We start from the raw sequence: 26,512 nt of genomic DNA, 5'->3' as shown, positions 1-26,512 counted from the left end.
AGTCTTCTAATTGCCTTACTGTTGTATTTTAGAAACACTTTGCTTAATTTTTTTAAAACTTTGATTTGTAAGACTATATTCTAGGATAATGCGGCTGACAACTACATCCACTCCTCTTTACCCTAATGAAAAACAAGGAACCTAAACTTTTTTTAAATCCCATGTAAAATTCACTGAAGTCAGTTTTTCCTCTTTCATGTCATCTATTGATACTTTTTTCTGGTTTGTTTTGAACAAGAGCAAAGCGGGGCAGGGTTTTGTTTTGTGTTTTTTCTCAAGATGGAGATATTAATCTATATATCATTTTACATGGGATGACTAATCCTAGTCACTTCTGTTAGTTTGCCTTTTGTCCAGCAATTGGGACATAGTTCTGGAAAAAACTTGCCTGCACAGTGGGATTTAGTCTAGCTTTATAATTCTACAACTTTCTGTTATCTTCAGGTTGGAAATTGCTTGTTAGTTAAGGGGGGGGAAAAAAATCACCTTTTGAAAAACAAGAACTAGATCCTTTGGGGCAGTAGCTTTTTATGGGTTTTTTTTGGAAATTTTGAATGGATATGTGGGACCCTGTTCAAGTGTAAAGTTTTGGGTTTCTTATAACTTTTTATTTTAGTGATCTCTTGTAGATACCTTTAATGGGCCAGAAATTGAAAACTACTGCTCCTTGTATTCACAATAGAACCTGCAAGCTTGTTATTGTGCAATCAATTTTAAAAAACCCAGTCCCATACTACCCCCATCTCTTTACTTTAGATCAGGCCACTGGTCTCAGTAGTTAAGCACTGTCAGAGACAGAATGCTTGTTTTAAAGGTGCTTCAAAAGATCCTACCTAGCAGTTGAGTATGGGTATGGCAAGGGATAGTACAGAAGTCAACTATTGCTTTTTTTTTTTTTTTTTTTTTTTCCTGTTTCTCCCCCCCCATGCGCGCATGACACATTCCTCTGAAGTTTCTAGCTGCTTGTAGCTGTTTTGTACTATTAATTTGGTGCAGTGCCCTTCATAAACTAGAGGAAGATGTATCTGAGTTTCATGAGACATGCAAAATAGATTCTTAACTACACTATCAAAATGATAGACTAGGAGCAAGTTTTAACACTTAAAATATGCAGGAAACTTTAGAAAAGCAGTTGCGCAAGGGATCAGACTTTCAAAACAGGCTAAAGTTAATAATTTTAAAAATACGTCAGAAGCAGGAATTTGTGACTTAGATGACTAAGGTCTAAAATGTGGATTTACATATGCTGAGGCTATGACAGAGAAGCTAAATAAATTCTTTCTGTCAGCCTTTGGAAGACCCTGGGGAACTTCCTGACAGCTTAGTCCTTTCTGGGAGTTGGGGCTGAAGACACGGACCATACTGAAGTGATAACAAATGTTTTAGAACAAATTAATAAATAAATACCAACCAGACTTACTAGCATTTATATGGGAGTCCTGAAGGAAGTCAAAGCTGAAACTGCAGAACTGGCAGTGGCACACAACTGGTTACAAATGGCCTTTGTGCCACGGCTGGCAGATGGCCAAAGTAAAACCCATCTTTAAGAGAGGCTGCAGAGGTGATCCTGGGAATTACATACCAGTCTCGCTTCCATCCATGGTGAATTAGTAGAATCTATAATAATGACTAAAAACAACAGGCATATGGACAAACATCTTTTGGGGAAGAGTTGGTGTGGGTTGTGTGAAGAGAAATCCTGCCTATCACCTCTGCTGGAGTTCTTTGAAGACAAAAAAGATCCAGTATATATTTAAATTTTCAAAAGCATTTGATAAGGTCCTTCAGCAAAGGCTTCAAACAAACAAACCTTTGTTGCCCTGGGCTTGGAGTTTTTAGTGAATTGAGAGCCAGTTAAGATGGGAAACAAATGGTCACATTTTCAGGATGGTTGGAGTTTAAAAGGGGGTCTCATAGGGATCAATGCTGGGCCCTATTTTGTTCAACGCTTTCATCAATGACTCAGAAAGGCAGGTGCACCATGAAGTCTCCCAAGTTTGCAGATACAAAACTACACCTGGTAGTCAAGTCCCAGGCTCAACTTCAGTACTGACAAGTGTAATATACACACCTGGAGAAATAACATCAACTCTACATACACAGAATTGGGTTCTGCACTAGCTGTTATAACTCAGGAAAGACTTTGGAATCACCGAGCTGGTGTTTTTAGAGAACCACCTACAGTGTGCAGCAGCAACCAAAAAAGCCAATGAAAGGTTGGGCTTCATTAAGGGACTTGAAGACAAAATGGAAAACACCATCACACCATTATACAAATCTTTGGTGTACCTACATCTTGAATACTGTATAGGTCTGGTCCTTGTATCTCAAAAAGGATGTAGCAGAATTGGAAAACTTATGGAGAAGGGCAACCAAAGCGATCATGGAAATGGAGCAGTTGCCCTACCAGGAGACACTAAAAACGCTAGGACTCTTCAGTTTGGAGGGGAGATGGGATAGAGATCTATAAAAACGTGAAGGGTGTAGACCAAGTGAATAGGGAACTGTTGTTCACCAGGTCACAGAATGCTAGAACTAGGGGGCACCTGCTGAAATTAGTAGGTGACAGGTGAAAACTAACAGACAATTCTTTACGCAACATGTAGTTAACTTGTGGAATTCATTTCCATGTTAGGTGGTGGAGACAGGTAGCACAGCAAGGTTAAAAAAGGTTTAATAAATATCAGAGTAGGCAAACACACCCTTCCCATGAGCATACCCCAACCTACTTAGAAGTCACTTTAGACCATTCCCTCACCTGTAAACATCACTCAGAAGGTCAGCAGTAAAATCTCTACAAGGGTAGATGCCTTAAGCCAACATGACATGGGATGCCAACTTCAAAGTGCTCCAAACCACTGCACTCATAAAGATATATGCCCCAGCAGAATATTGTGCTTGCTCTTGTATTGTCCAGAGGTTGTCACACTGAAAAGTTCAACACTAGTTAACAGTGGCAATAGAGGCAAGAGATCATGAAAATTGCCTCCTCCGTGAACTGTTAACTGAAGACCTGAATAGATAGAAGCTTAAGAGGCTTAAAACTCATAAATTGTACATGAAGTCCACCAGCTCCTGGAAGAGGTTGGGGATGCTGAACCAAGCCTATGAGCAGCAACAGAGTGGGCCAACTGCTGGGGAAAGTCAGGCCTATTCCTATTCCTACAGTGTTTTATACTAACATCAAGTGAGTCCCCCACAACCTTAACAGACAAGCATGGGTCAAGCTGAACAGACTGAGATCTGGATATGGATACTTCAAAACAGCACTACACAAGAACATCTTGGACAGTCCCCCGTGTGAATGAGGTGTCCAACAAACAGCACCACACAATCAAAAACCAAAATCTTTGCAAATGCCCACTGGGACAGACGAATCCACACGCAAGACAGTGGCTCATAAATTTGGAAGTTGATATCTAATGTGATATGAGAGAGAAAGATAACACATATTAGTATCATAGTAAAAAAAATGACAGGTTTACTGAGGGGGCAATATTATATGACAGGTTTACTGGCTTGCTTTGTGCTGTATATTGACATTATACTGTAATCCCACCAGCATTTTATTAATAAAAATACAGAGGATAAAGGTAGATCTGCTCTGTGGGTATGTCAAATTGTTTAGAAAAGAAGGTAGCCATAGGAAGTTCTTCAAGTTCTTGTTTTAAAGGGGTTCCTTAACTGAAAACAATACCTCAAGTAGCAATAAGTAATGCTACTAAGGCTAAATACAAACAGTCAGAAAGCCCGAGGCTGAATTGATTCAGTCTTTGTGAGTTAGTCTAAGCTGCAAAGATTGAACCAATAAGCAAATGAACAGACATTCACTTTTGATTCAGGAAATGTAGCCACATGCCTGCAGGGGCTCAAGCTAGAAGCCAGGGGCACTAAAGCACAGCTCTCTGGCTTGTAGCCAGCATGGGCTGTGTGTTCACTTCCTTTTCCTGCTGCCCCCAGTCTCAGATTTGTAGTCCAGACTTACAGTAGAAGGACTCTGCAGGGTTGCACATCACTTCCTCTTCCTGCTTCCAGGTGCCTCTGGGATTTGTAGTCCACAGTCACAGCAAGCACTAAGTAAGCCAGGCAGGGCAGGGCAGCTCAAGGGAAGTTTAACCCCACTCCCATGCCCTAGACCCCAGCAGGGGTTTGCCTGGGGAGGTATCCAGTGAGCCAGCCCTCACTGATGCAGCTAAAGAGCAGAAGGGCAGGGACAGCCCTGCTTTTTGGAGCAGACAGTACAGCCAAGCCAAGGGCTGCAAAATGCTTGGATGTTGGGGGACGGTGATTTAACTTAAACCAGAAAGGGGCCTGGGACAGACATTTCATAAACCGGTTTGACCTAAATCAGTTAAGTCTGATACTACTACATCCCACCAGGTTCATCTTAAACCAGTTTCAGCCACTTTGAAACTGGTTTACATGCACTGAACTTCTGTTCTATTACAGGTTTAAAACAGTTTCTGATCACTTAAATTGGTTTATGTGTAACTTCTGTCCCTAGCCCAGGTGTTTACCCTCCCTTCAACCACCCAGCTGGTAAGACTACTGGTTATATTCCTCTGATGTTCCTCCCATTATTACTTTTATTGGGCTCTCAAAATTTTGAGCAGAGTTGAGAGGGAGCAGCCTTAGGGCCAAACTAAACAAACAATCACGTATCTTTAGAAAAGCCCCGTGCTCACGAACTAGATCTTCCTTATGTCTCCATTCTTTGCATTTGTCAGCTGTCCACATTACTTTTCCTCCCACCTTCCTTAGGATATCAATATCTATCCTTAGGATACCTTGAACTAAATTGCTAGCGGTTTTCTCCTTTTTTATTTTATTATCACACATATAATAAGGTTGATATAAAGAGAAATTATATTTGTGTAGGTTGAGTATAGAGAAGGAAAAAGAATGTGGCCAGCACAACATACTGAATTCTGATGACAAATTTAGCTTGATTTTTGGATCTCAGGTTGGATGTGGAGGGCTGGTATTTATGGAAAAATCAAATATGCTCAAGTGAATAGTTGAGACATGAGAATTCCTCAATTCCATTTTTACAGACACTTCAGAGTTCAGGGTCGTAGGAAGTTCAGAGGCTCTTTAGGCCAAAATCTTCAGCTGCCAGTTTTGGGTGACTTAATTTTTGAATGGCTTTTAAAGTCTGGTTTTTGTACTTCCACTTATAATGGGAGTGAGTTTTACTAGAAGTGCTTTCATTGCATCTCAAGCGGGGAAACCAAAATTGATCTTGGGCATCCAGAAAGAGCAAATCCATGTCTAGGGGAGAGAGTAGAGCTGTTCAAGTTTCAGGGGGAAAAGCAAAGCCTGCCTTCAGGTCTGCATTAGTGAATTCTTGTATGAAAGGAAAACTAAAAGGAAAAGGATTACAACAGTGGCAATATGTTCCACGTTTAACCACATGGTGGCGCCCGGCATCCATGCAGCTATTTGCAATGATTTGCTTTGATCAAATTAAATTACTTTCAGACACGCCTACCAGGGTTGCACAGATGACACGTATTCCACCAAGGAAAAAGAATATGAATGCTTTTAGGATTATTAACAATTGAAAATGACTGCAGTGTGCTTTCACCAGTTGTTAAAAGCCACTTCAGACCTGTTACTTGCCAAGACCAAAGAAGTGAAGCAAGCAGTTGTTACTCAATATGAAACTTAAACTAGAATGAAGAACACTTTAATTTTCTTTGTGTAATATTTCCGTTTCCTGTAAAATAAATACAATTGCATTTTTGCACAGCTATCTGCTTATCTTAAATTCACCAAGATTTTTAAGGAGACCAAAACCAACTTAGAGAATATCTATTTTGCCATCCCCCAGCGCTGCTGTCAAAGCATGGCTGAGCTAATGCCATCTTACTGTTGGTCACTTTTTCATATCATGCTGCAAATAGAGGGTAAAAAAATGCAGCTCAGTAAATGGAACCAGTAGGTATCTTCATAAGTGACATTGAATTCAGTGTAATGTTTCTTGAAAAAATAACTTATCTAATGAAAGTAATGGCTGAATAAGTAATCTTGGTGCATTGCACTATCCTAGTCAAAATATACATTAATCAGATTTTGAAGATTTTATATGGTGTCAGGTATTTTCATGTTAATATACATATACGTATGCATAGAGCAGTGAGAAATCTGTGCATACAGAAATCATCTGCACAGAACCAATTGTAGAATCAGTGTCCCTTTTCCCCTTCTCTTAAGATATTTAGGTAAGGGAGTAAAACTGTATCTTTAGCAGAAATTTGAAATGATTTTGAATTAAGAAAATCTTTCCTGCACTGTGGCCGCATACTCCATCCATGCTGGAGCGAAGTATGCTGAGAGGTCCCTTGCCCAGCAAAAATCTCTTGCAGAAGAGCTTTCTGTTGTAGATACCAAGCTGTTTTGTGTGCTGCCTCTGCAGGGGCCCTCATTCAGAGGTGTTAAAATGACGGGAAGAAGTATAGCTATGGTGATTACAGCACAAGTGAAGCAAATTGCAGCCAGTATGGAAGCCAAATTACCTTCTGGCATCCCCAGGATCTGGGCTGCGCAAGCTGTCCTCCCTTTATCCTTGGGCCAGTTGATAAGGCAAAGAGATACAGGAAAAATGTTACTTTTGGCAAGGCTGTTGAAGAGGCAGTTCAAAAGGGATGCATTTGTTAGAAGGGACATAGAGGAAGGGAATGGAGAGATCGACACAGACTAGCATACCAGAGGAATATCCCAATCCTGAATTAATAAAAAGGAAGCAAGATAGAAATAGAAGACAGCATATCCTTTAATATTCTATCTGCAAACTTTTGGCTGTCAGCCAGCCAGTAACGATTAACATAACACTCAATAGCATAATGAATTAGTAACAATTATCCCCAATAAAAGCCTGATACTAGACCGGTGCTGAAGGAGTGGTGATAGAGCCCGTTAAGTATCAGAGTAGGGTGGCAGGGAAGGTGTAGGGAGAAGCAGAAAGACAGATACAATCAAAAGCAATGGTAGAAAAAATAAAATAAAAACTTAGCAATGAACCCTCACCATCATCCCAACAGAAGACAAGAGGTTTCTGCAGTTACACATGACAGAGGCTAATTGTTTCTAGGCCGTATTGGAAGGCAGTTAGCAGTGTTGGATGCAGTATAAGAACTTGAAGAGAAAGGACTCTGAGGCTCTAATATAAAATGTTATTTGGCCAATTCTTCTGCTGAGTTGGATTTAAATTGTCACAGTTGGATTGACTTTGGTGAAACTAGGCTGATCTATACCACTTGAAAATGTCCAAGCATTTGCCACAAAGTAAGAAAGGTTTCTCAAGGAAAGCAGTTTCCTACGATTTCTTGTAGCTGATTAGCCTTTCCACTTTCCAAATCCAGCAGTTTCCATAAACAATGTAGAGGTATAGCAACCCATAAATTATGACTATTCCATTCCTATGGATCTGTAATATGTCATACATATTTTTGTACTACAGGCTTTTATTCACCCCCAAGGCAATATATTTTTCTATGTCTGTTTTGTCATTTGCTTTTCGTAGCGAGGCTGATAGTTTTCTGAAGTGCTCAGTGATGTATACACTTCGGTTGTAAACTCTTTCGGATAGGGACTGCCTTTGATATATGTGTGCAGTGCCTATGACAATGAGAACCTTAACTGGAGCCTTTCAGCACCTCTCTAGTATAAATAATTTAAACAATTACTGCTCTTATTTGCACATAAATAGTACCCTATCTCAGCTTTGCAAAATTCATCATGAAAATTTACCAGCCCACCTATAAAACCTTCTATCCCTCATTCTCAATATTGATAGGGACAATTAATCTTACTCACTTGGTTTGAGTGGTATTTTACAAAACTGCTTTATATTTTAATTAGCTGTTGTTCTATAACTGAGCAGATTCTTGCTGGTGACTTACCATGTTTAAATAATGTAAAGGGATTTTTATCCCCCCTGAACACTGAGCAATAACCTACTTTTAGATGCACAGCATGTATCGCCATGTTTTTAAAGAAATCTAATACATTAGCTCTGCAGTGTTATTTCCACAGGTATTGGTTCATGGCTATAATACTTCATAAAACTAAGCAAGAGAAAAAGCCATACATAAGTAAAAGCATGTTAACTTGGCACAGGGACTGGGATTGCTGCAGAGGCTGTTTGTATGACAAACCCCAAAGACAGGAAAGGAATACCTAAACTCTTTGAAAAGCAGCATCACTGATTAATCAAAGAGAGGCTGTGATAGGCTCTTAAGGGGGGTCCTGTAAGTCGTCTTCAGCTGCAAAGTGACAGCTTAGAAGGGCACAAAGATTCACAGAAGGGATTTTAAAGCACAAAAAATAGGGGGAAACTGTCCTGCATTTGGAAGACCCCCTGAGAGACAAAGGAAGGGATGTTTTCATATCCATACATCTCTCTAATTCTTGGTTTCATTTTACAGTATAAACTTGTCAGGATCAGTAGGCTTAGAAACACCTCTAAACCTATTGAAGGAATGGATATACTGTATTGATTTATTGGCTGTGTTAGTAAACCCCCTTAAGCTAAGTGGAAAGGCAGAAATAGCTAGGATGGGCCACTAGGGATAACAAAAAAATCACAAGTTTTGAAGAATTGATTTTATTTTGGTTTACTTTTCTGCAGCTCACAAAAGACAGTGACAGGAGATGGGAAAATCAATAACGTAAACTGAGTATCCAAGGGAGCAAAATCCCTTACAGCAGCATTTTCAGATCAACTGGCTGTGCGTAGTGAATGCATCACTATCTGCCATGCACCAGGTACCATTATTGTACTTATCTCTTAGGTCTGCAGACTTAACTTTGGTTGGTATTTACGCTACGAGCGACATGAGTTTGGTGGACTTCAAACGGTGATGAGAACATGTTTATCTCACAGAAAGCACCAGTCAGTTAATTAGCACACAGACAGAGTGCTCCAAACAGTATGAGACACACAGATGTGATTCATATTTAATTCATGTGATTCTAGTTTATAAACCAGACCCCCACGAAAGAGGCTTTGGAGACTCAGAGATCATCTCACATAAGGTGACAGATAAAGATTTTGGTTTGAAAGAGACTCTTCTTAACACTGACAGACATACCTGCTGTGACACAGCTCATTTTTCCCCCCACAATTCTTCTAGTTACTATTTTTTCTTAAAAGCTGCCAACTTGTGGAAGTATATTTTATCTAAGAGTCTCTGCTTTATTTATTTATTTATTTTACAAAAGCTGCTAGCTCTCCTGGTTGCTGAGTAAAGCTTGAAAAACCACTAGCCCCTGGAAACTTAAAAGCCAGGAAGCAAGCCAAAAGAATCCTTAATTTCTTTTTTTTTTTTTTTAAGTTACAATTTTTAGTGGGTCCCATGATTTTGGGAGCTTATGATTTTTCAGTGCTCAGGGTCAGCAATGCTAGTATTCTTTTAGATGCTTTTTTCCAGGCTTTCTACTAGAAATGGACCAAAACCAACACGCCACTTCAAGTTTGAAAGTTATCCATCTTTTAAGAATGTGAATTTGGTAGTCACTGTGCCAATATTTAGATCAGATCCCTGCTTGATTTCTTCTTCTCTCCCCCAACCCACTAACTCCTTAGATCTAAATATAAAATGGAGTCTATGAAGGGGAAGAATCATATTATTCATGGAATAAGTAACCTCTTTAAGTGTTGAGATTTATAACAGGCTCAGACGTTCTTAGGGAGAAACAGTTTGCAGATTGGCTTCTGAGTTTATAGATCGTGGGTGCCTATAAATGTGCTCATGCACATTTTCTAATTAGAATGCATTGGAGCAGACTTCATTGATCGAGTCTACCTTACGTTCTAATTAGAACGCTCCAGCACTGCCTGTTATGTGTATTAAGCCCCTGTGTGTTTCAAAATGGCTGCAGGGGGGGCTTTATCTAAACCTCGTATAATGAGCTTTAGCTAAAGCATCCTATGGCCATGTTGGGGCTTAATACACATGATGGGGAGCCATTTTAATTAGAGCAGCTGTCTGGAAACCACTCTAATGAAAATGTCCCCCTGCCCCCAGGCACGTGTATAGGCAGCCAATTTCTTTTCCAGTTGGTGCGCCACGACCAGTGGGGTCCCCCAAGGCTCCGTTCTTGGGCCTATACTCTTTAACATCTTTATTAACAGTGTAGACATTGGTGTCAGAAGCGGACTGGCCAAGTTCACCGATGACACCCAAATTTGGGGTAAAGCATCCACACTTGTGGATAGGCTGGTGATCCAGGCCAACCTTGACAGGCTGAGAAAATAGGCGGATGAAAACCTGATGGTGTTCAACACTGAAAAATGCAAGGTACTCCACCTTGGGGACCTGGCCACAAGATGAATATGAGCCCCCAATGTGATGTCACAGCTGGTAAAGCAAACAAAACTCTGGCTTGCATCCATAGATGCTTCTCAAGTAAATCTCAGGATGTCATCCTCCTGCTGTACTCAGCTTTGGTGAGGCTGCAGCTGGAGTACTGCGTCCAGTTCTGGGCTCCACAATTCAAGAAGGATGTCGAGAAGCTTGAGAGAGTCCAGAGGAGAGCCGCGCACATGATCAGAAGGCAAGAGAATAGGCCTTATGATGAGAGGCTGAGAGCCATGGGACTCTTCAGCCTGGAAAAGCACAGGCTCAGGGGTACCCGGTGGCTGCTTATAAGTATATAAGGGGTGTGCATCAGGATCTGGGAGAATGTCTGTTCACCAGAGCGCCCCAAGGAAAAACAACGACCAACGGCCATAAACTCCTCCAAGACCATTTTAGGCTGGACATAAGGAAAAATGTCTTTACTGTCCAAGCCCCTAAGACCTGGAACAGACTCTCTCCAGAAGTGGTGCAGGCACCTACTCTGGACTCATTCAACAAACGTTTGGATGCTTATCTTGCTGGGATCCTTTGACCCCAGCTAACTTCCTGCTCCTGGGGCAGGCGGCTGGACTTGATGATCTTTGAGGTCCCTTCCAGCCCTAATGTCTACAAAATCTATGAAATTATTAACAATGTAGACATTGGTGTCAGAAGCAAACTGGCCAAGTTCACTGATGACACTGAACTTTGGGGTAAAGCATCCACACCTGAGGATAGGCTGGTGATCCAGCCTGTCAACAGGCTCAGAAAATAGGCGAATGAAAACCTGATGGTGTTCAACACTGAAAAATACAAGGCACTCCACCTTGGGGAAAAAAACCCTCAGCATGCTTATAGGCTCGACAGTGCCAGGCTCGCTAGCAACATGGCCAAAAGGGACTTGGGGGTCATGATTGACCACAAGATGAATATGAGCCACCAATGTGATGTTGCAGCTGGCAAAACGAGCAAAACTCTGGCTTGTATCCATAGATGCTTCTCTAGCAAATCCCAGGATGTCATCTTCCCGCTGTACTCTGCCTTGGTGAGGCTGCAGCTGGAGTACTGCATCCAATTCTGGGCTCCACCTTTTAAAAAGGGTGTGGAAAAGCTTGAGAGAGTCCAGAGGAGAGCCATGCATGTGATCCAGAAGGCAGGAGAACCAGCCCTATGATGAGAGGCTAAGAGCCCGGGGACTCTTCAGCCTGGAAAACCGCAGGCTCAGGGAGGGCCCAGTGGCTGCCTATAAGTATATAAGGGGTATACATCAGGATCTGGGGGAACACCTGTTCACCAGCCCAGCCCAAGGGATGACAAGGTCAAAGAGTCACAAACTCCTCCAAGACTGTTTCAGGCTGGACATAAGGAAAAACTTCTTTAATGTCCAAGCCCCCAAGGCCTGGAATAGACTGCCTCCAGAGGTGGTACAAGCACCTACTCTGGACTCTTTTAAGAAACCTTTGGACGTCTATCTTGCTAGGATCCTTTGACCCCAACTGACTTCCTGCCCCTGGGGCAGGGGGCTGGACTCGATGATCCTCCAAGGTCCCTTCCAGCCCTCATGTCTATGTAATCTATGACATCTATGAAATTAAGTTTTAGAGCAGCTGAATGAGATTTTCATGTGGTTGTTTTCCCCCAGGAGGGAAATGAAGAAGTTAAGTAAGATGGGAGCAAGACAAAGTACTGGCACAAATTCTAAGTGCTAAGTTTTATCATTACAAAATAGTTTTCTAATTAAGAAAGTCTGAAATTCATGAGGCGGTGTATGGTCAGGCAACGGCTGTAAACTTTGGTTGTAAGAATGTCCAAAATGTATACCAGCATTGGCAACATGTAGAGGGTGCACGTGGGTGCACATGTACCCCCTGAGCTTGGTGGTGCACCCCCTGCAAAAAGCACCACCTATGCTGCCAGCAGTGCCTGTGGGCGGTCACTGCTCACCACCCCACCCCCCTGCCCTCGCTGCCGACACTGCCAGCGGCATCTCCAGGAGGTCCCCAATCGCCACTGGCTGCTGCCGACAGCATCTGTAGGTGGTTACCAACCACCAGTCAGCACTTGCCACCCCCAACCCGTGGCCAACACTGCTGTGGCTGCCTGCGGGAGCTCCCCACTCGCCACCGCCATGCCCCTGCCACTGCCTGCGGGCAGTCATCGTGCCCCTTCAGCCTCCAGGGGCACGTGGCATTCATGTATACCAGGATATACTGGACTATCCACTCTGAAGAAATTGCACTTGACATTACTACGGTCATGGAGTGAAGCACTGAACCAAAGAGGCATAGATGCACTGACACTGGTTCACTTCACTAGTACTGCTGAAGCTGAATGGTCCAATATCACTAGCAGAGCTGGTCAAAATTTTCCATTCAGTTTTTTCTTTTTTGATTAAAAAGGCCCTTTAAAAACATTTTTTTTTTCTATGTTTCTATTTAAGAAGGGCAAAAATATTTTTTTTTTCTATTCCTCATTTTGAGATGAGACTTTAAAACTCGATCCATCTGTTCTGCACAGGCATTAAAGTAAATGACAATACCTACTTAACTATGCTTTACCATGAATCACTGTCTTGAAATCGATCAGTCTAGGAAGCCCTTTTTGTCCACTGTTAACATGGAAAACCATTTTTAAAAGCTTGCAATTACTTATCTTAAGTGGTGTGAAACTTGTTGCATAAATCTGACAGTTTTTTCCTTCATTACGGAGTCTTTTAGCATAGGAAACACAAGCCATGCAAATGATTAATGAAAAAAACAGTCCTAGCCTTCAGTATCTTGTCTCATGTGTGTATAAGAGCTTTTTTTTCAGAATATATTCAGAAATAACATGCAATACAGATTTGGAACTTGATACCTCCAAAATTTGTGAGCATAATTTATGTGTGCGAGTTGCACAGATAAGTTAAGTCACACACCTCCCTAGGTGTATATCGAATTGGGCTGTTAGCATTTTAGAAATAAATGATGATCAGTATGGTGGCTGTAAAGAAACTTGATTAATAATAAAAGTGTAAAAAAAATTACAGTGTGTTCATCTGATTAAATCAATGTCGTGTTTGCTAAAAGTTGGATTTCATTTTCTGGCATCAGCTTAGCCAATTCAGATTTTCTTAATTAGAAAAATATTTTGCCTGATAGCATTTGCCTTCTGAATCGGTGCCCGGATTTTTTTGTTTTTGTTGCAATCCTACTTAACTTTGTGGTTGTCTTTTTTAATATAAGCAATTCTGGAAATCTTATTCTGTGCTTTTCATACAAGACAGGTCTGTTCACTAGCATGCTTATGCCACAATGTCCCTAATCCCCACGGTTATATTGGATGCTGGTTGATCATCCATCGCCCTACCATTCCTGCACATACCTGCAGTTCAGTAACATCATGCATGTAGGAAGTTTGTGAGGTGCTTTGACATTATTTGTGGTAGCTTGTGCATAGCTGTAGATTATGGATGAACAAGAAGTTTGCTCAAAGCTTTTATGGTGCTTCACAAGACTTTTAGTCCCTCGAGCTCTGATCCTGTTACAGGCTTTGTGCAGATGGTAACCTCCATTGGAGTCACTGGGGCTAAGCACTCCCAGAGCACCAAACTACTCTCGACTCATTGCTGTGACTGAACTAGTGAAGATAACCATTTGTTGGGCCTTTGCCATTATAACAAGAGTTTCTTACTTCTCCACACGCTGAATGATGCAGATGCGGAGCACACCCCATGGTAGAAGGTCACATGCGACACATTAGTCTCTACCCAGATTTGCATTAGGGCTTTCTGCAAGCTATTTGCCTGTGGGTAATTTCACTCATTTTGAGAGAACTACCATATAGTAATAAAGAAGCCTATGAGAGAAATACCACTGAGCACTTTAAATAATAATAGTAATAAAACAAAAAGAAAAGAGAGACGGTGAAGGTACACTCCCCACACTAGCCTGGTGTCTGGCAAGCATTATTGCAGCCGGGGTGCTGCTTCCATCTTCCAGTCTTGGCATCTTCTGTCATTTCCTAAGGTCTTCTTTAAGAAATGGCCACCCCAGCTGTTCTTACTGGGGTCCTTCCCTGCTTCTTTCCTCAGCAAGAACTCCTCTGGCTCTCCACCTGGGAGCTGTCTATCCCAATACTTCAGTGGCTCTCCCCGGTCCTTGGTCTCAGCTGTGCAGCTTAGAAAATCCATGAAATAAGCCCTTCTTCCCTGACTCCTAGACCTCTTTGGTCAGAGAAGACAAATTCTTCTGCCACTGTCCTATCCACAGCCTTTTCTAGCAATCACTCAGCCAGCCTTCCTGCAACTTGCTCTCACACTCTCAAATATCAGCCTTCACTCATCCTGTGGCTCTGGCCTTCTAACTCAGGAAGGTCCGCAAGAAACCCCACTACTACTCTCCTAGCCTTCTCCAAAAAATACCTGCATGCAACTCTCCCCATGGGCTGGAAGTGGCCTGTGGACTGATTTTACCTAGCCCATGAAGCCCAGATATCAGTGGTGCGGTGAGGGGATTTTCTAGTGATTCAGCAGCCAGAATATTTTGCAGTAACAGGGGACTGGGGCTGGAGGGGCTTGCACAGCCAGCAGCACCTGGCTTGGAAGCACTAGCCCATTCTGGAGCAAACAGCATTAGTTTGCTCCTAAAGTTTACTGACCCCTAGTCTAGGAACCTCTTATGAATATACATCTCGACTTCCTTCTGCTTCAGTCTCAAGTGCCCGCTCCACCCATAATCAGGTCCAGCTGGGCTGCACCTGTTTCATCACAATCAATCTGGACTTACTCTAATAACACTTACTCACTCTTAAAATTGTAATGCCAGTATGCATGAAAAAAAATTGTTGAAGGGTCTTTTCCTGAGATTTTTCATAAGGTTTTTTGGGGACTCCGAGACCTCTATAACTGGATGCGTGGGAGTAAAACCGTCTGCCTGTAGAGCAGAGGGATAAATAGCAGCAGAACCAATTTTAAAGCATTGCTAAACCCTATGAAATGTATGGGCAGACTTTATAAAATATTTAGATGCTAAATCTGCAGTGGGGGATTTTCAGAAGTGTCTAGGTGCCTAACTGAGATCAAGGAGCAAAGATTTTCTGGCAACTCTCCCACACTTGTAAATGCCCCGCCCATGACAGACCACATTCTCTCTCAGACACACAGTACAGAGTTTGCAGACATTCATACTTTATAAAACTAGCAAAAACTCATTATGCGTAATGCTTTTCCAAGTTGCGCAAAAAAATCAGCATTGGATTTAGCTGCCCTGTATTTATTCTCCTTTGCTGAGATCGTTACTTATAATGCCTTGAGGTTGTTTTATTTTGTTTGGTTTAAATCTTTTTGCCTATTTCTTTCTTGGCAGTCCAAATTAATTATATTTCAGTATTAACCCTGGCTTTTTAACCTCTCATCTGCTGAAGGGAAATAAAAGTCTTGAACATTCAAATTCATAATGCCTTTTCTTAGTGCCCCTCAGTAACAAGAAACAATATGCAAAGTACGTGAGTAATCTCATTAAAAAAACCATTATCCCAAGATAAAGCCAGAGCTATTAACACTTTGTACTCTGCTATTACATAAGGGCATGGCTGGAAACGGACAATTCTGGAATCTCACAGGGATCTCAGGGATTAAAACAATGGACAAGTTTGTGTGTTTTGCTCCACATTTGAAACTAGTTCCACTTTCTTGGAAATTGCCCCATATTATGACAGTTTTTCAGGTGGGAGCGGGTTTCTTTTCCAATTAGTATTTGTAATTTGTATTCTTGTTGGTCCCAGGCTACACCTCATTGTGCAAAGTCCTGTACAAATCCAACAAAAAGATAAGCGCAGGAGCCAAGGAGTTTGCAGTTTGTAAATCAGGCCTCCGGTGTCAAAAGAACAGTGGCCTCAGAAGCCAAATTCTGATTTTGTGCAAGGAAATAGATAGTTAATTGAATTTTGCAGGAAAAAATATATCCTATTCCAGACCCTGACACTCTCTTTGGTCTTCCCACATGTCAATGCTCATGCCGCAAGGATGGTTAGCTTTTATAAGAATACAGCACAGATGTTGCAGCAAATACTTGCAGAGAAGGGGCTATAATCATTCTATGAAATCACAATTGCAAGGATAAATGTGAAGCAATACTTCAATCAAAAGTAAAATAAATAAGGCCTTGGTTATGTCTATTTGAATGCTTTACTTTGAATGCACTGTCCCTTGCTACAAAAGCCACAGGGGGTTTGGTATGTTCTGAAATCAAATAAGGCATATCATAGACTGATTTTTCCTGGTTGTTAAACAGAGCTCTGCTGTGCATTAGGTAAGGGATAACAAACAAAACGGGTATAGTTGGATACATGAGACTAAAGGCTAGTAATTCTTTCCAGCACTCAAGAAAAGCATTTTAGTACCATATTTACTCAAATCCAAGATGAATCCCCAATCAACAGGGATGGGGGAAGGGACCTCATCTTGGATTTGAGTACCAGCCCAGGACAGGCAGTGGCTCACCTCTGGCTTTGGCCCCAGGCTTGGGGCTGAAGCCAGAGCTGAGCTGTCCCTTGCCCCAGGCTGGAATGGCTCATTTGATGTGGCAGGTGACTGGGGGGAGTGTAAGGGAGACTGCTTGGCTAGCAGAGGAGACCTGCAGTCTGCTCCCCACTCCCCAATTCAGCTTCATTGTTTGTACAGGCATAGGCAAGGGTCTGGTCCCTCATTTCCCCCCCCCCCCCCCCCCCCCCCCCTTTTCCAGTGTTCGCTATAGTCTGCCCCTTCCCCCCCCCCCCCCCCCCGCTTTCCTTTTCTGCAAGACAAAGATAATTTACCTGCCCTACACTGTGTTGTGAGACTTAAACAATGTGTAAAAATGCTTTAAGATCCCTGTATTCAAGATAGGTACCCAAGTGCAAAATGCTGTAATGCTGAATATCTGCAGGTCATGCTAATTCCAATCTCAGCACTAAATTCAGGAGGATAACAACAAAATCCTGAAGAGCTTAAAAAAAAAAAAGCCAGTGCATTTTTTTCCAGGTACAACCATACCAGTCAAACCTCACCTGTCAGGACACTGGAAATAGGTTCCTTTTTAAAAACCAAACTGCTAGTTTTTCTGGGTTGCAGAGAATAGCTTCAGACAGTCATGCTTCCTTCAAAGGCTTCCAACTGCAAAGATAACTTTCAGCCAGCATAGCAGGTGTTGAGACCCTACAGCTTCCCAGCATTTGATACATTCAATAAAAATAAAAAATGCCTTCCTTCTCCAGGTTCAACACAAAAGTACAAGCATGGACATCCTACTTGTATGAAAGAGGGTGAGCTTAATTAACACACCTAATACAGGCTGTTTTTACTCATTTTCACACCTTATAGTAGATTTGGTGCCATCTTTATATCCTGGGATGGCAGATGGAGCCCATCAGAACAATAGCTGAGGAAGGGATCAGATAACCCAGAGTTTAACTGAGCGTAGAAGACAAAATCTCAAGACATGGGGACTGGTATTAATAGTATAAATCAAAAGGACAGCCAGGTTGACCGGTCTGAGGACTGAATGCCTCTGGTTAGCCAGGGGATGTTTATAGCCCAGTCCAGAGCTGTTCTAGTTTTCTTACCCTGCCCCTCCTTGTACAGTGACTTTATACTTGTTTGACTACTGGGGCAAGAAGAATTCATTCACAAAGGCTTTAGCTTTCCTTTTGGAAGTGACTGCAGCAAAATATCCTACTGATATCAAGAAGGTGGCATGCTGCTTTCAGTGAGTGGACCCAGTCATAGGCCAGGGCATATTCAATTCACGATTCTACAGATTTTGTGGAAACTGAAAGCCAGCATTGTCCATGAAATCAACTTAAAAAAAAAACTTAATAAAAATAAAATGTTGGCTCCCCAGTGGGGACCAGCAGTCCTTGCTGCTGTTGCAGCGCAGCCTCACAGCCTGCCCGGGGCAGGGGAGACGGCACTGGCTGGCAGAGCAGCATGAAGAGCAGCAGACAAGGTGGCAGCTGCCAAGGCCTCTCTGCCAACCAGTGCCAAGGGGCAGGGGTGCTGGAGAACATCCAGGAAATATCCGCAGAATTTGCAAAAATTGTTTAGTTTCTCTGTGATTTAAGTAGACCCCTTAGCTATAGGTATAAAGGTGTTCTATATTTCTATATAAGAAGAAAAATAAGCTGTGCCAATATACTTTATGTCAGTAAAGCTTCATGCACTTTTGGGGTTGTACCAAGGAAAAATCTTGCTCCTAACCAAATAGTTATACTAGAGGAAATGCTGTGCATCAAGAAGGTCTTAAATGATGTGCGAGTCTTGTACTGACTGTATAGGAGTCAATTTAATCTAGTTACACCAGTGTAAATCCCCAGTATTTCCAGTGATCTAAAAAAAATTACTTTGGACTGAGAGTCGTACAAATGAAAGCATTTGCCCCACGTGTTTGTTTTCTGTTTTGTTGCATAACTGAAATTAAAACACTCCGTGTTACTTCTAAGCTTCTAGGAAAAGTCAGAAGATATTACATTAAAAAGCTACAAGTTGCTGGCTGTGGTGGTGATACTATTTTCTAAGTCCTTTTCCTTTGGTTTCAGCTGTAACTAAGCAGTTAATAGAATCCATGATTTGCTCAGAAATCGTTTTGCTAGACCACAGGGACTCCATTCAAATATTAGAAAGCCACTTGATAGGTATACTTTCCAGTGGAGGCTGCCACTAAAGGGACCCACTCTGGATATAAGCCCTCAGCCCATCTGGCAAGTAGTTCACTGGACTATATGTACAGGTGTATGCACAGATTAATGAAACACCATACAGGGAGGACACAGAACTCACTGTTTTTGCATTTTCAAATCCTTTTTCATTTAAGAAAGTGATTTTAAAAAGCCAATATTCTAGCTCAATGCTCTAGCTCAGGCACAAAATCTACTCAGCAGCTTTATGTCAGGAGAACTGATTGTAATGAAAAAAGAGCAATCTTTTGCTTGAACATTTAAAAAAAGTCTCTATCCAGGGCATGTAAAATTTTGTAGCACAGGGTAAAACTCTCTGATCTCTGATGCAGTTGGAGTAATCAGACTTTATGCTCTGCATGGGGAATTGAAATTAGCCCACTCTGAATATACTAGTAAGCAAGAGGAATACAGGGAAGAGCAGTGGACGGCCCCTGGATCTGAACCAAGGTGCCTAGTGGCAGGGGCAGATACTGCTACTTGATAAGAGTAGTAGGCAAGGAGGATTATGAAGGAGCTGTACTGTGGGCTTGAAATGATCAGAGTCAGTCTGGCATACATTGGCTAATGGATGTGCTGCTTCGGCCACCTTCTTTTTCATAAAGAGGAGTTAGAAAGTACGCCTGGCCTTCCACCAATAGGTGAATTTCATGCATTATTCTCAATTAACCTAACAGAGTGAATAACCAATTCAATTAATTTTGCCTTTTCTACTAAAATAATTTCCACAAACTGTTTAAAAATCTAGCTGTTGCTCAAAATCACTATCCGAGTATTTTCTGTGAATTGTGCTTTGTCTGTAGGTTGTTCATTCTGATTAACTGCCTTTTGCAATTCAGGTGGGATTGGTTAGCTTAGATTGGACACAAGGCACCTGGCATTGCTTCTGTTCTCTGGTTGGATTAGTAAACACTTCAAATCAGGTTTCCTGAAGTATCACATGAATAAGTTCAAAACATGCTTTCTGCAAATAATCTTCAATATCTGCTTATAATTTGCTGTTTCCACAAAAATTCCTGGCAGTGAACATGGTGCTTGGATTCTACCATTTTTTTTTACAAGCATCTACTTTCCTTTAACAGGCCCCACTTGGCAAATATTTCAAATTCCTCTCTTCCTCTTTTGACAATTCAGCTTTACTCATTATTTTTAGCTGAAGCTATTGTTTCTACCCATGGCAATACTGATCATTCAATGGCACGGGAGATCTGGGGCATACACAAAGTTCTTCATTTTCCTCCTAGGCATAGAGGCCAATTGTAATGGATGAGAAACAGGTCTGGAAGGAGTACGGCAAAAATCAGAAGAGGAGAAAGCAAGGCTACGTCTATGGAAGAGCTGGCTAGGGAATTCATTTTGTGAAAAACATCAGGTTCGCAGAATGTTTTCCCTCAACACTTGAGATGAAGAGCCAGACACCCATTTTTTTCCCCAAGGGACTGAAGTTAAATGATATTTAATTTTAGAAGCACTAATACGATGCTTCAGCAAGTGTTTTTAATGAAATGTGCTCCCTGGAGTCCTAGAAAACCTGAGACCCACAGCAGGTTGCAAGTTTACATGCTCAGGTCTACTTTGGGAGGTTAGTGGTTGGGTTAGGAGAAAGCAAGGCAGGCTAGCCAAGTAGCTGGACAGTCAACTTAGAGGCCATTGAAAGTTTTAATAGAATTGACATATTCCCATGCACTGTTTGGACTTTATTAAATCAGTATTTTCTGATGTGGAAACCCCCCCCAAAAAACATTTCACTGTGACCAGTTCTAGCCTAGGGCTTAGAAGAGGAAAGAGCAGGGGTGAAGGCACACACCAGTCAGGCGTAGATCGGGCTCTGGAGGGCGTGTGGGTCAGGGAAGTTATCAAATATTAGCACTATCTGGGGCTTGGACCGAGAAGGCACAGCTCGAGTATCCAAGGGGCAAAAGTGGTGAAGCATAGGGGGCCAGTAACATGCCTAGAAACATCATCACTCAATGGCCTGTCATTGTTTAATCTATCAACTGATATCAATTTGAGAGCTGGTTTAGAGCAGTGGGGGGCAACCTTTTTGATAGGCATGCCACAAATTAGCCCTGAACTCTCCCTGCGTGCCACTGATTTCCTTCCCTTGCCTGCTCTGTTTTCTGCTCCCTGCCCTCTCTGCCACGGTGTAGCCTGTCTCCTCCTCAGCCAGCTGCTTGCCACACACACAGAAACTGCCCATGCCATGTATGGCACCTATGCCGCGGGGTGGCTACCTCTGGTTTAAAGGACTTTACTATTTGGGAGAGTTTCTGAAGCTGAGGGAGGAAAGGGTGGGGAGGGGAAGATGGCAGACAAAAAAGTTTGGATTTTTTTTTTTTTGGTTTTTAATTGAACAAAATCACAAAAATTAAAAAAAAACCCGATGAATCTGAAATAAAAGTATTTTTTTAACTAAAAAGAAAAGAAAGAGTGAATGAAAATTGGTGCTCAGTTCTAAGGATCATCTTTATATTAAATAAAGAATTGCTATGAATGCAGTACAGTTCAGGGTACAATTGTAAAGTGGCCCTGATAAAAGATTACTCAAGAATCAAGCAGTACAGTCTAATTTATTCTATCTAAACGTAAGAGAGGCTGAAGGTCTAGTGGCTAATATTTGTGATTCGAGGTTAGAAGATCCCAGTTTTGTTTGTGGCTTTTCTATTGCTTGTTGTTTGATCTTGAACAAGCCAAATGATTGATGCCTCAGTTTCCCCTTCTATGCATAGGCATAGTAAATATCCTCTATTGCACCAGAGTGTTATGAGGCTTAATTAATGTTTCAAAAGGGTTTAAGATGTATGGAGAGAAAGCTCTGAAGAAATACAAAGTATTATTTTAATAAATGGCTCTTGATTCTTTCATAAAACTTCTGCTTTAAATGTATTATATGTTTTTTAGGCATTGGAGATACGAGTATTTGTACTGGCTTCATTCCTTCTCTGAATGTGCAGACTTGCAATAAATAATTTTTATGGTGGTCTCTTTAATCTGCTTTCTGAACCGCATTAACTTGTTTCCGCTTGTTCCTAGCAGGCTGGTGTTAGGACCCAGAAAAGAGACAGCAGCAACACGATATAAATAGAGTACCAGAATGGGACAAAGTTTGAGAAGAAAGCATGACATCACTCAGACTTACTCTCCACCCAAAAAGATCTGGGATGGAGGTGCAAACGTGAGCCAGACAAGCGAGGAGCTAGCAACACAGTTCAATCCAATTCCTAAGGAAACAGTGAGAGTCAGATGTCCAGTGGAGCAGAAGGGGCTACTTTTTTATGATGAGAACCAAAACTGACTTCAGATCTCTGACAAAGTAAAAATAATTGGATAAAAGAAAAAAAAAGAAAAAGAAAACCACAGACAGCAAACACTGTAAAATAAGATCTCTTCTTTTGGCACAAATAACAGCAGAACTACTTGCATTCTTTCTGTGCAATTGCACAATTTTTGGATCTTATTATTTTTATCTTATGATTTTGCTCCAGTCATGGTTATGTGTTTTTTGGTAATTCAAGTGATCCACATTTAAAGCAAGCAAATATTCATGAAGGCTCTGGAAGAATATATTGCTTTCTCACTGGAAGAATGGAGTTTCTGAACCTGTGTGGAAAATGCAGATTTTAAAAGAAAAAAAGTAGCAAAGGAGAACTTGTGTTCATGATTGAAATCTCCCAGGAATTAGATCTCAATTGCACTTGAAAACGCAAAAGGACCATGAAGAATTTGTTGTCTCTGCTCTGTTATTATTTGCTGCAGATTTTATTTCAGTCTAAATATCAGGTAATATTCAGAACTTGGGTAACAGTGAGATTTTTCCTGTTTATTCTTCAAAACTTTTGCTTCACATTGTTTTATTCTGTCATATTTTATGTACAGGTGTATGGAAACTATTCCTGGCTACCTAAACACCCAGGTAAGGACATTTTTATTTATCATTGATACTACCACGTGCTTAATTGTTACAGTATATTTATTTAGCAAACCTTTTGTTTTCTGGTTTATATTTCATTTTTTTAGTTGTTACAAGGGATCATACAAGACCATACTAAAAATCTAGTGCCGGGCATTCAATCTAGAGTACCGGACAATTGCAGTTACTTAAAAGTTCAGGTCTCCCTATAGTGACATCTTGTATTAAAAGAAATACAAAAATAAATTCTGTGCACATTTCACAGAATAGGCTACCACCTTTGTGCATGAGAATTTTTTTACGGTTTTTTTCACTTGAGTTGGTCTTTGAATTGTATTTACACAGAGATTACTTTCTCTTTCACCACAATGTGCTAGTGTTCAGCACTTCAAATTCATTGACTTGCGGCTAGAAGTGCCGGTTCACATACGTTACATTGCATTTGTGTGGCTCCAGTCATTTAAAAGCCTTTGATGATTAAATGTAGATTGCTCGGGACGGAACCGCAGCATGTTTTTCTTCTGAGCTCTTGTCATCTGTTTTCAATGCGAAAATCACTCAAACTTATTTGCTGTGTGTGTAACTGGAAAGATCTTCTGTTTGCACAAATAGTTTAGCCTCAAGCCTCATGGTGGTGTACAAGTACAATTTTACAGTTTAAGCAATCCACAGAATGCCCTGTGCTTTTAATTTCTTCCCAGATGTACTAGCTTTCAAAGAAAACTGCTGCATGCTGCAGGAGAAGCCCTGTTCCGTCCTGTTGCAATACATGAATCCCCACCCTGTTATCTGAGTCCTAATTATAGCGTATGTGAGTAAGCTAGTGCCCTTGCTCATATCAGTTTCTTCTGTTTCCCCTTCATCTGGTAAACATTAACATATTGTGTCAATTCCTATAGAAAAGGATGAATGACCTGTAGCTTAAGAAGCAATAGAAGAAACATAGGTTGTATATAAATATTATGTATTGCAGGGGGAGGAGAGTTATAAAAGAGTCCCCAGTTTGGATGGGGACCTAGAAATATTAAGCTCTAAATCAGTGGTCCCCAACATTTTAAGAGTCAAAGCACCCCTTGATAGATTTGAGGCACCCCTCAATATAATGAAGGTACCCCTGGAAAAAATGCCAGCTCTTAGTTTTCGTTGCTTTTTGACTACAAAAAAAGAAAAGAACAATTCTTCTGTTGCAAAGAACTCAGAAAGACCACAGCAAGTCGGGATGTTGTTAACACTGTGGATAAAAAACACTATTTGAAAACTCTGAATTTATCTTGTGAATCATGTTTGCACAACTAACAGTACTAATATTGTGCAGCACCCCGTGCAACACCTCTTGAAAAGGATCTCAAGGCACCCTGGCTGAGAATCTCTGTTCTAAATGATTCTATCTTGATTTGCACTATGATGTAATCTTCCCATCATACATGGTCCAGCATGTACAGCAAACAGATTCATAGTAATTTTGTACTTATAAATTGAAAGGAAAGTTAAGTGAACAGAAATTAAAGGAAAGCCAAGTGAACAGACATACCAGTGGTTTTCAACCTGCTGGCATTTTTTGGAGGCTCCTTCAGGCTGGATTGGCTCTGAGCATGGTTTAGAGAAGGAGTGTTAAAGTTGTCCTGGGCTGGATCCAAAATGCAGGGCTCCTTGCAGGTTAGATCTAGCCGTACTGGTGGGGTGAGCACATCAGGGATCCCTGGGGGTTTATGTAGCTATTACCCACCAACTCCCTCATCTGCCTGCCCCTTTGCCCCCTGCTCCTGACACACATCCCCAAAAGAGCCTTGTATCTCCGATTCTGGTGGTGGGCCACACTCCTGCTCTCATCCCTCAATTTCTGGCCCTTCCAGGGGCCCTGTGGCCCAAACAATATGACTCTGTGGGCTGGATCTGCCCCAGGGGCTGTATTTTTGACACCCCTGGTTTAGAAAATAAAGTACTGGATGGAAATCCAAGGAACCTGTGTCCTAGTCCTCACTTCGTCGCTGTCCTGCTCTGTGCGACACTGGGGAAGTCACTTCTCTGTGTTGCTGTTTGCTCTCCCACTTTTTGTCTATCTTTTCTGTTAATTGTAGGCCGTTTAGGGTAGAGATTCTCCCTATATGTTGGGATGATGCCAAGCACAATGGGGCCCTGATCTCAATTAGGCCTTCTGGATGCTAGTGTAATACAACTATAACAATCAAGTGTCTCATTATGTCCTGGCACAGCTGTTGGCATCTATTCATATTCTCTCTGCCTCTTTGTTTTCTCTCCATTATTTATATATTTAGTTTTGCCTGACCATTCTCCTCCTTCATAGATTCAGCCTTTTTTTCCTCGTTCCTCACTTCTCTGAAAGTTAGATACTCTTGGCAGTGGGAGACATCTTCCTAAGCAAGCATCACAAACAAGGGTGCACATTCTATGCTTTAGAAAGAGGTGGGGCTGCCAGGCTTCATGGGTAGCTAGTTGGGAAACAATTAGCACAAGCAGTCCATGGGGATGCTCTTTGTGCACTGGAAAGCTGCTGCTTTCATTTCCTCTATTGGAGCCAGCGTACACTTTTGGATGACATGCAATGAGGATGATAAACCATGTCCTCGTCCGGTATCCCAGTCCCTCAGTATTCTTTGCACACCTGATCCCACACTAAACTCAGTAGCGATTTTGTTCTCCATGGTATTCAGATTGGGTTATAAATATGTGTATGCATCCAGTATAATTGTCTCCTTAATTTAAAGAACAAAACCAATTAAGACTCCTTTCTCTCCTTCTCAGCTTGGTCTGGCCCTGTGCTTTCCAAGAATGCAAAATAACATGCAAAACTATCTATCCTCATCCACAACCACAAGCTTCCCTCATCTTTGGGTAGCTGTGACATTTTTTCCTCAAGCCATAGTTTTTTTTGAGAGAGGTTCTCTGACCACTGAAAACATATGTAGTCAAGAAGGGCAACTGGGGACGCCAGTCTCCTGCACTGATCACCGGTGTCAAAAGCAGACAGCACTGCAGATGTTTCACCAGTGATACTGCTCTCTATTTTACAGATCAAGTGTTTGCAAGTAATGCAGGGCTCCTACAAATTCAACTGTCTTAGCTCCAAAGGTCCACATCAACCACTTCTTTCTGACACACAATGGGTGTATCTACATGAAATGCTTTACTGTGCAGTAGACTAATCTATCACACAGTAAAGTGTCACCATCTACACTTGTGCAGCTACGGTGCACTAAATTGGTCTACTGCACAGTTAGTTACTACCCATAAATACAAGTCGTAAATTAACTGTGCAGTAGATACTGTGCAGTAGCGCATGTGTAGACACTTGCCAGGAGCAAATTTGCTCCTGGTCAGCCCCTACGCTAGGGGGCCACAGGGGATGAGGAACTCCCACCTCCCTGTCTCCCTCATGTCTCCCGCCCCTCCTGTGTTCTTCACCAGTTGCATTGGCACCATTCCTGATGCAAAAAGGGCCTCAAAGCATTATAGCCTTGCAATTGTGCTATATTGTAGGGATTGTTCAAAACAAATTTGTCCATGTGATAAAAGAACCCCTATTATACTTTTGGGGTCAATGAAATGT

General features: G+C 41.6%; 1 protein-coding gene across 2 annotated transcripts in view; it reads left to right on the top strand.

Annotated features, from left to right (window-relative positions):
- The first annotated feature begins 22,087 nt into the window (after nt 1-22,087).
- ADGRD1 (adhesion G protein-coupled receptor D1) overlaps nt 22,088-26,512 on the top strand; it is a 247,145-nt gene continuing 242,720 nt past the window's right edge. Inside the window, exons 1-2 of one of the 2 annotated variants that reach the window (XM_025195694.1) lie at nt 22,088-22,814; nt 22,911-22,947. In XM_025195694.1, the coding sequence (XP_025051479.1) occupies nt 22,749-22,814; nt 22,911-22,947 (103 nt within the window). In that variant the 5' untranslated portion in view covers nt 22,088-22,748. The remainder of the gene's footprint in view (nt 22,815-22,910; nt 22,948-26,512) is intronic. The other variant, XM_025195696.1, reaches the window with a different exon arrangement.

This window comes from Alligator sinensis, unplaced genomic scaffold (assembly GCF_000455745.1).
Source record: "Alligator sinensis unplaced genomic scaffold, ASM45574v1 scaffold628_1, whole genome shotgun sequence".
In the NCBI taxonomy this organism is placed as follows: Eukaryota; Metazoa; Chordata; order Crocodylia; family Alligatoridae; genus Alligator; species Alligator sinensis.
Note: the sequence above shows the minus strand (reverse complement) of the source record. Positions and strands in the feature narration are given on the sequence as shown.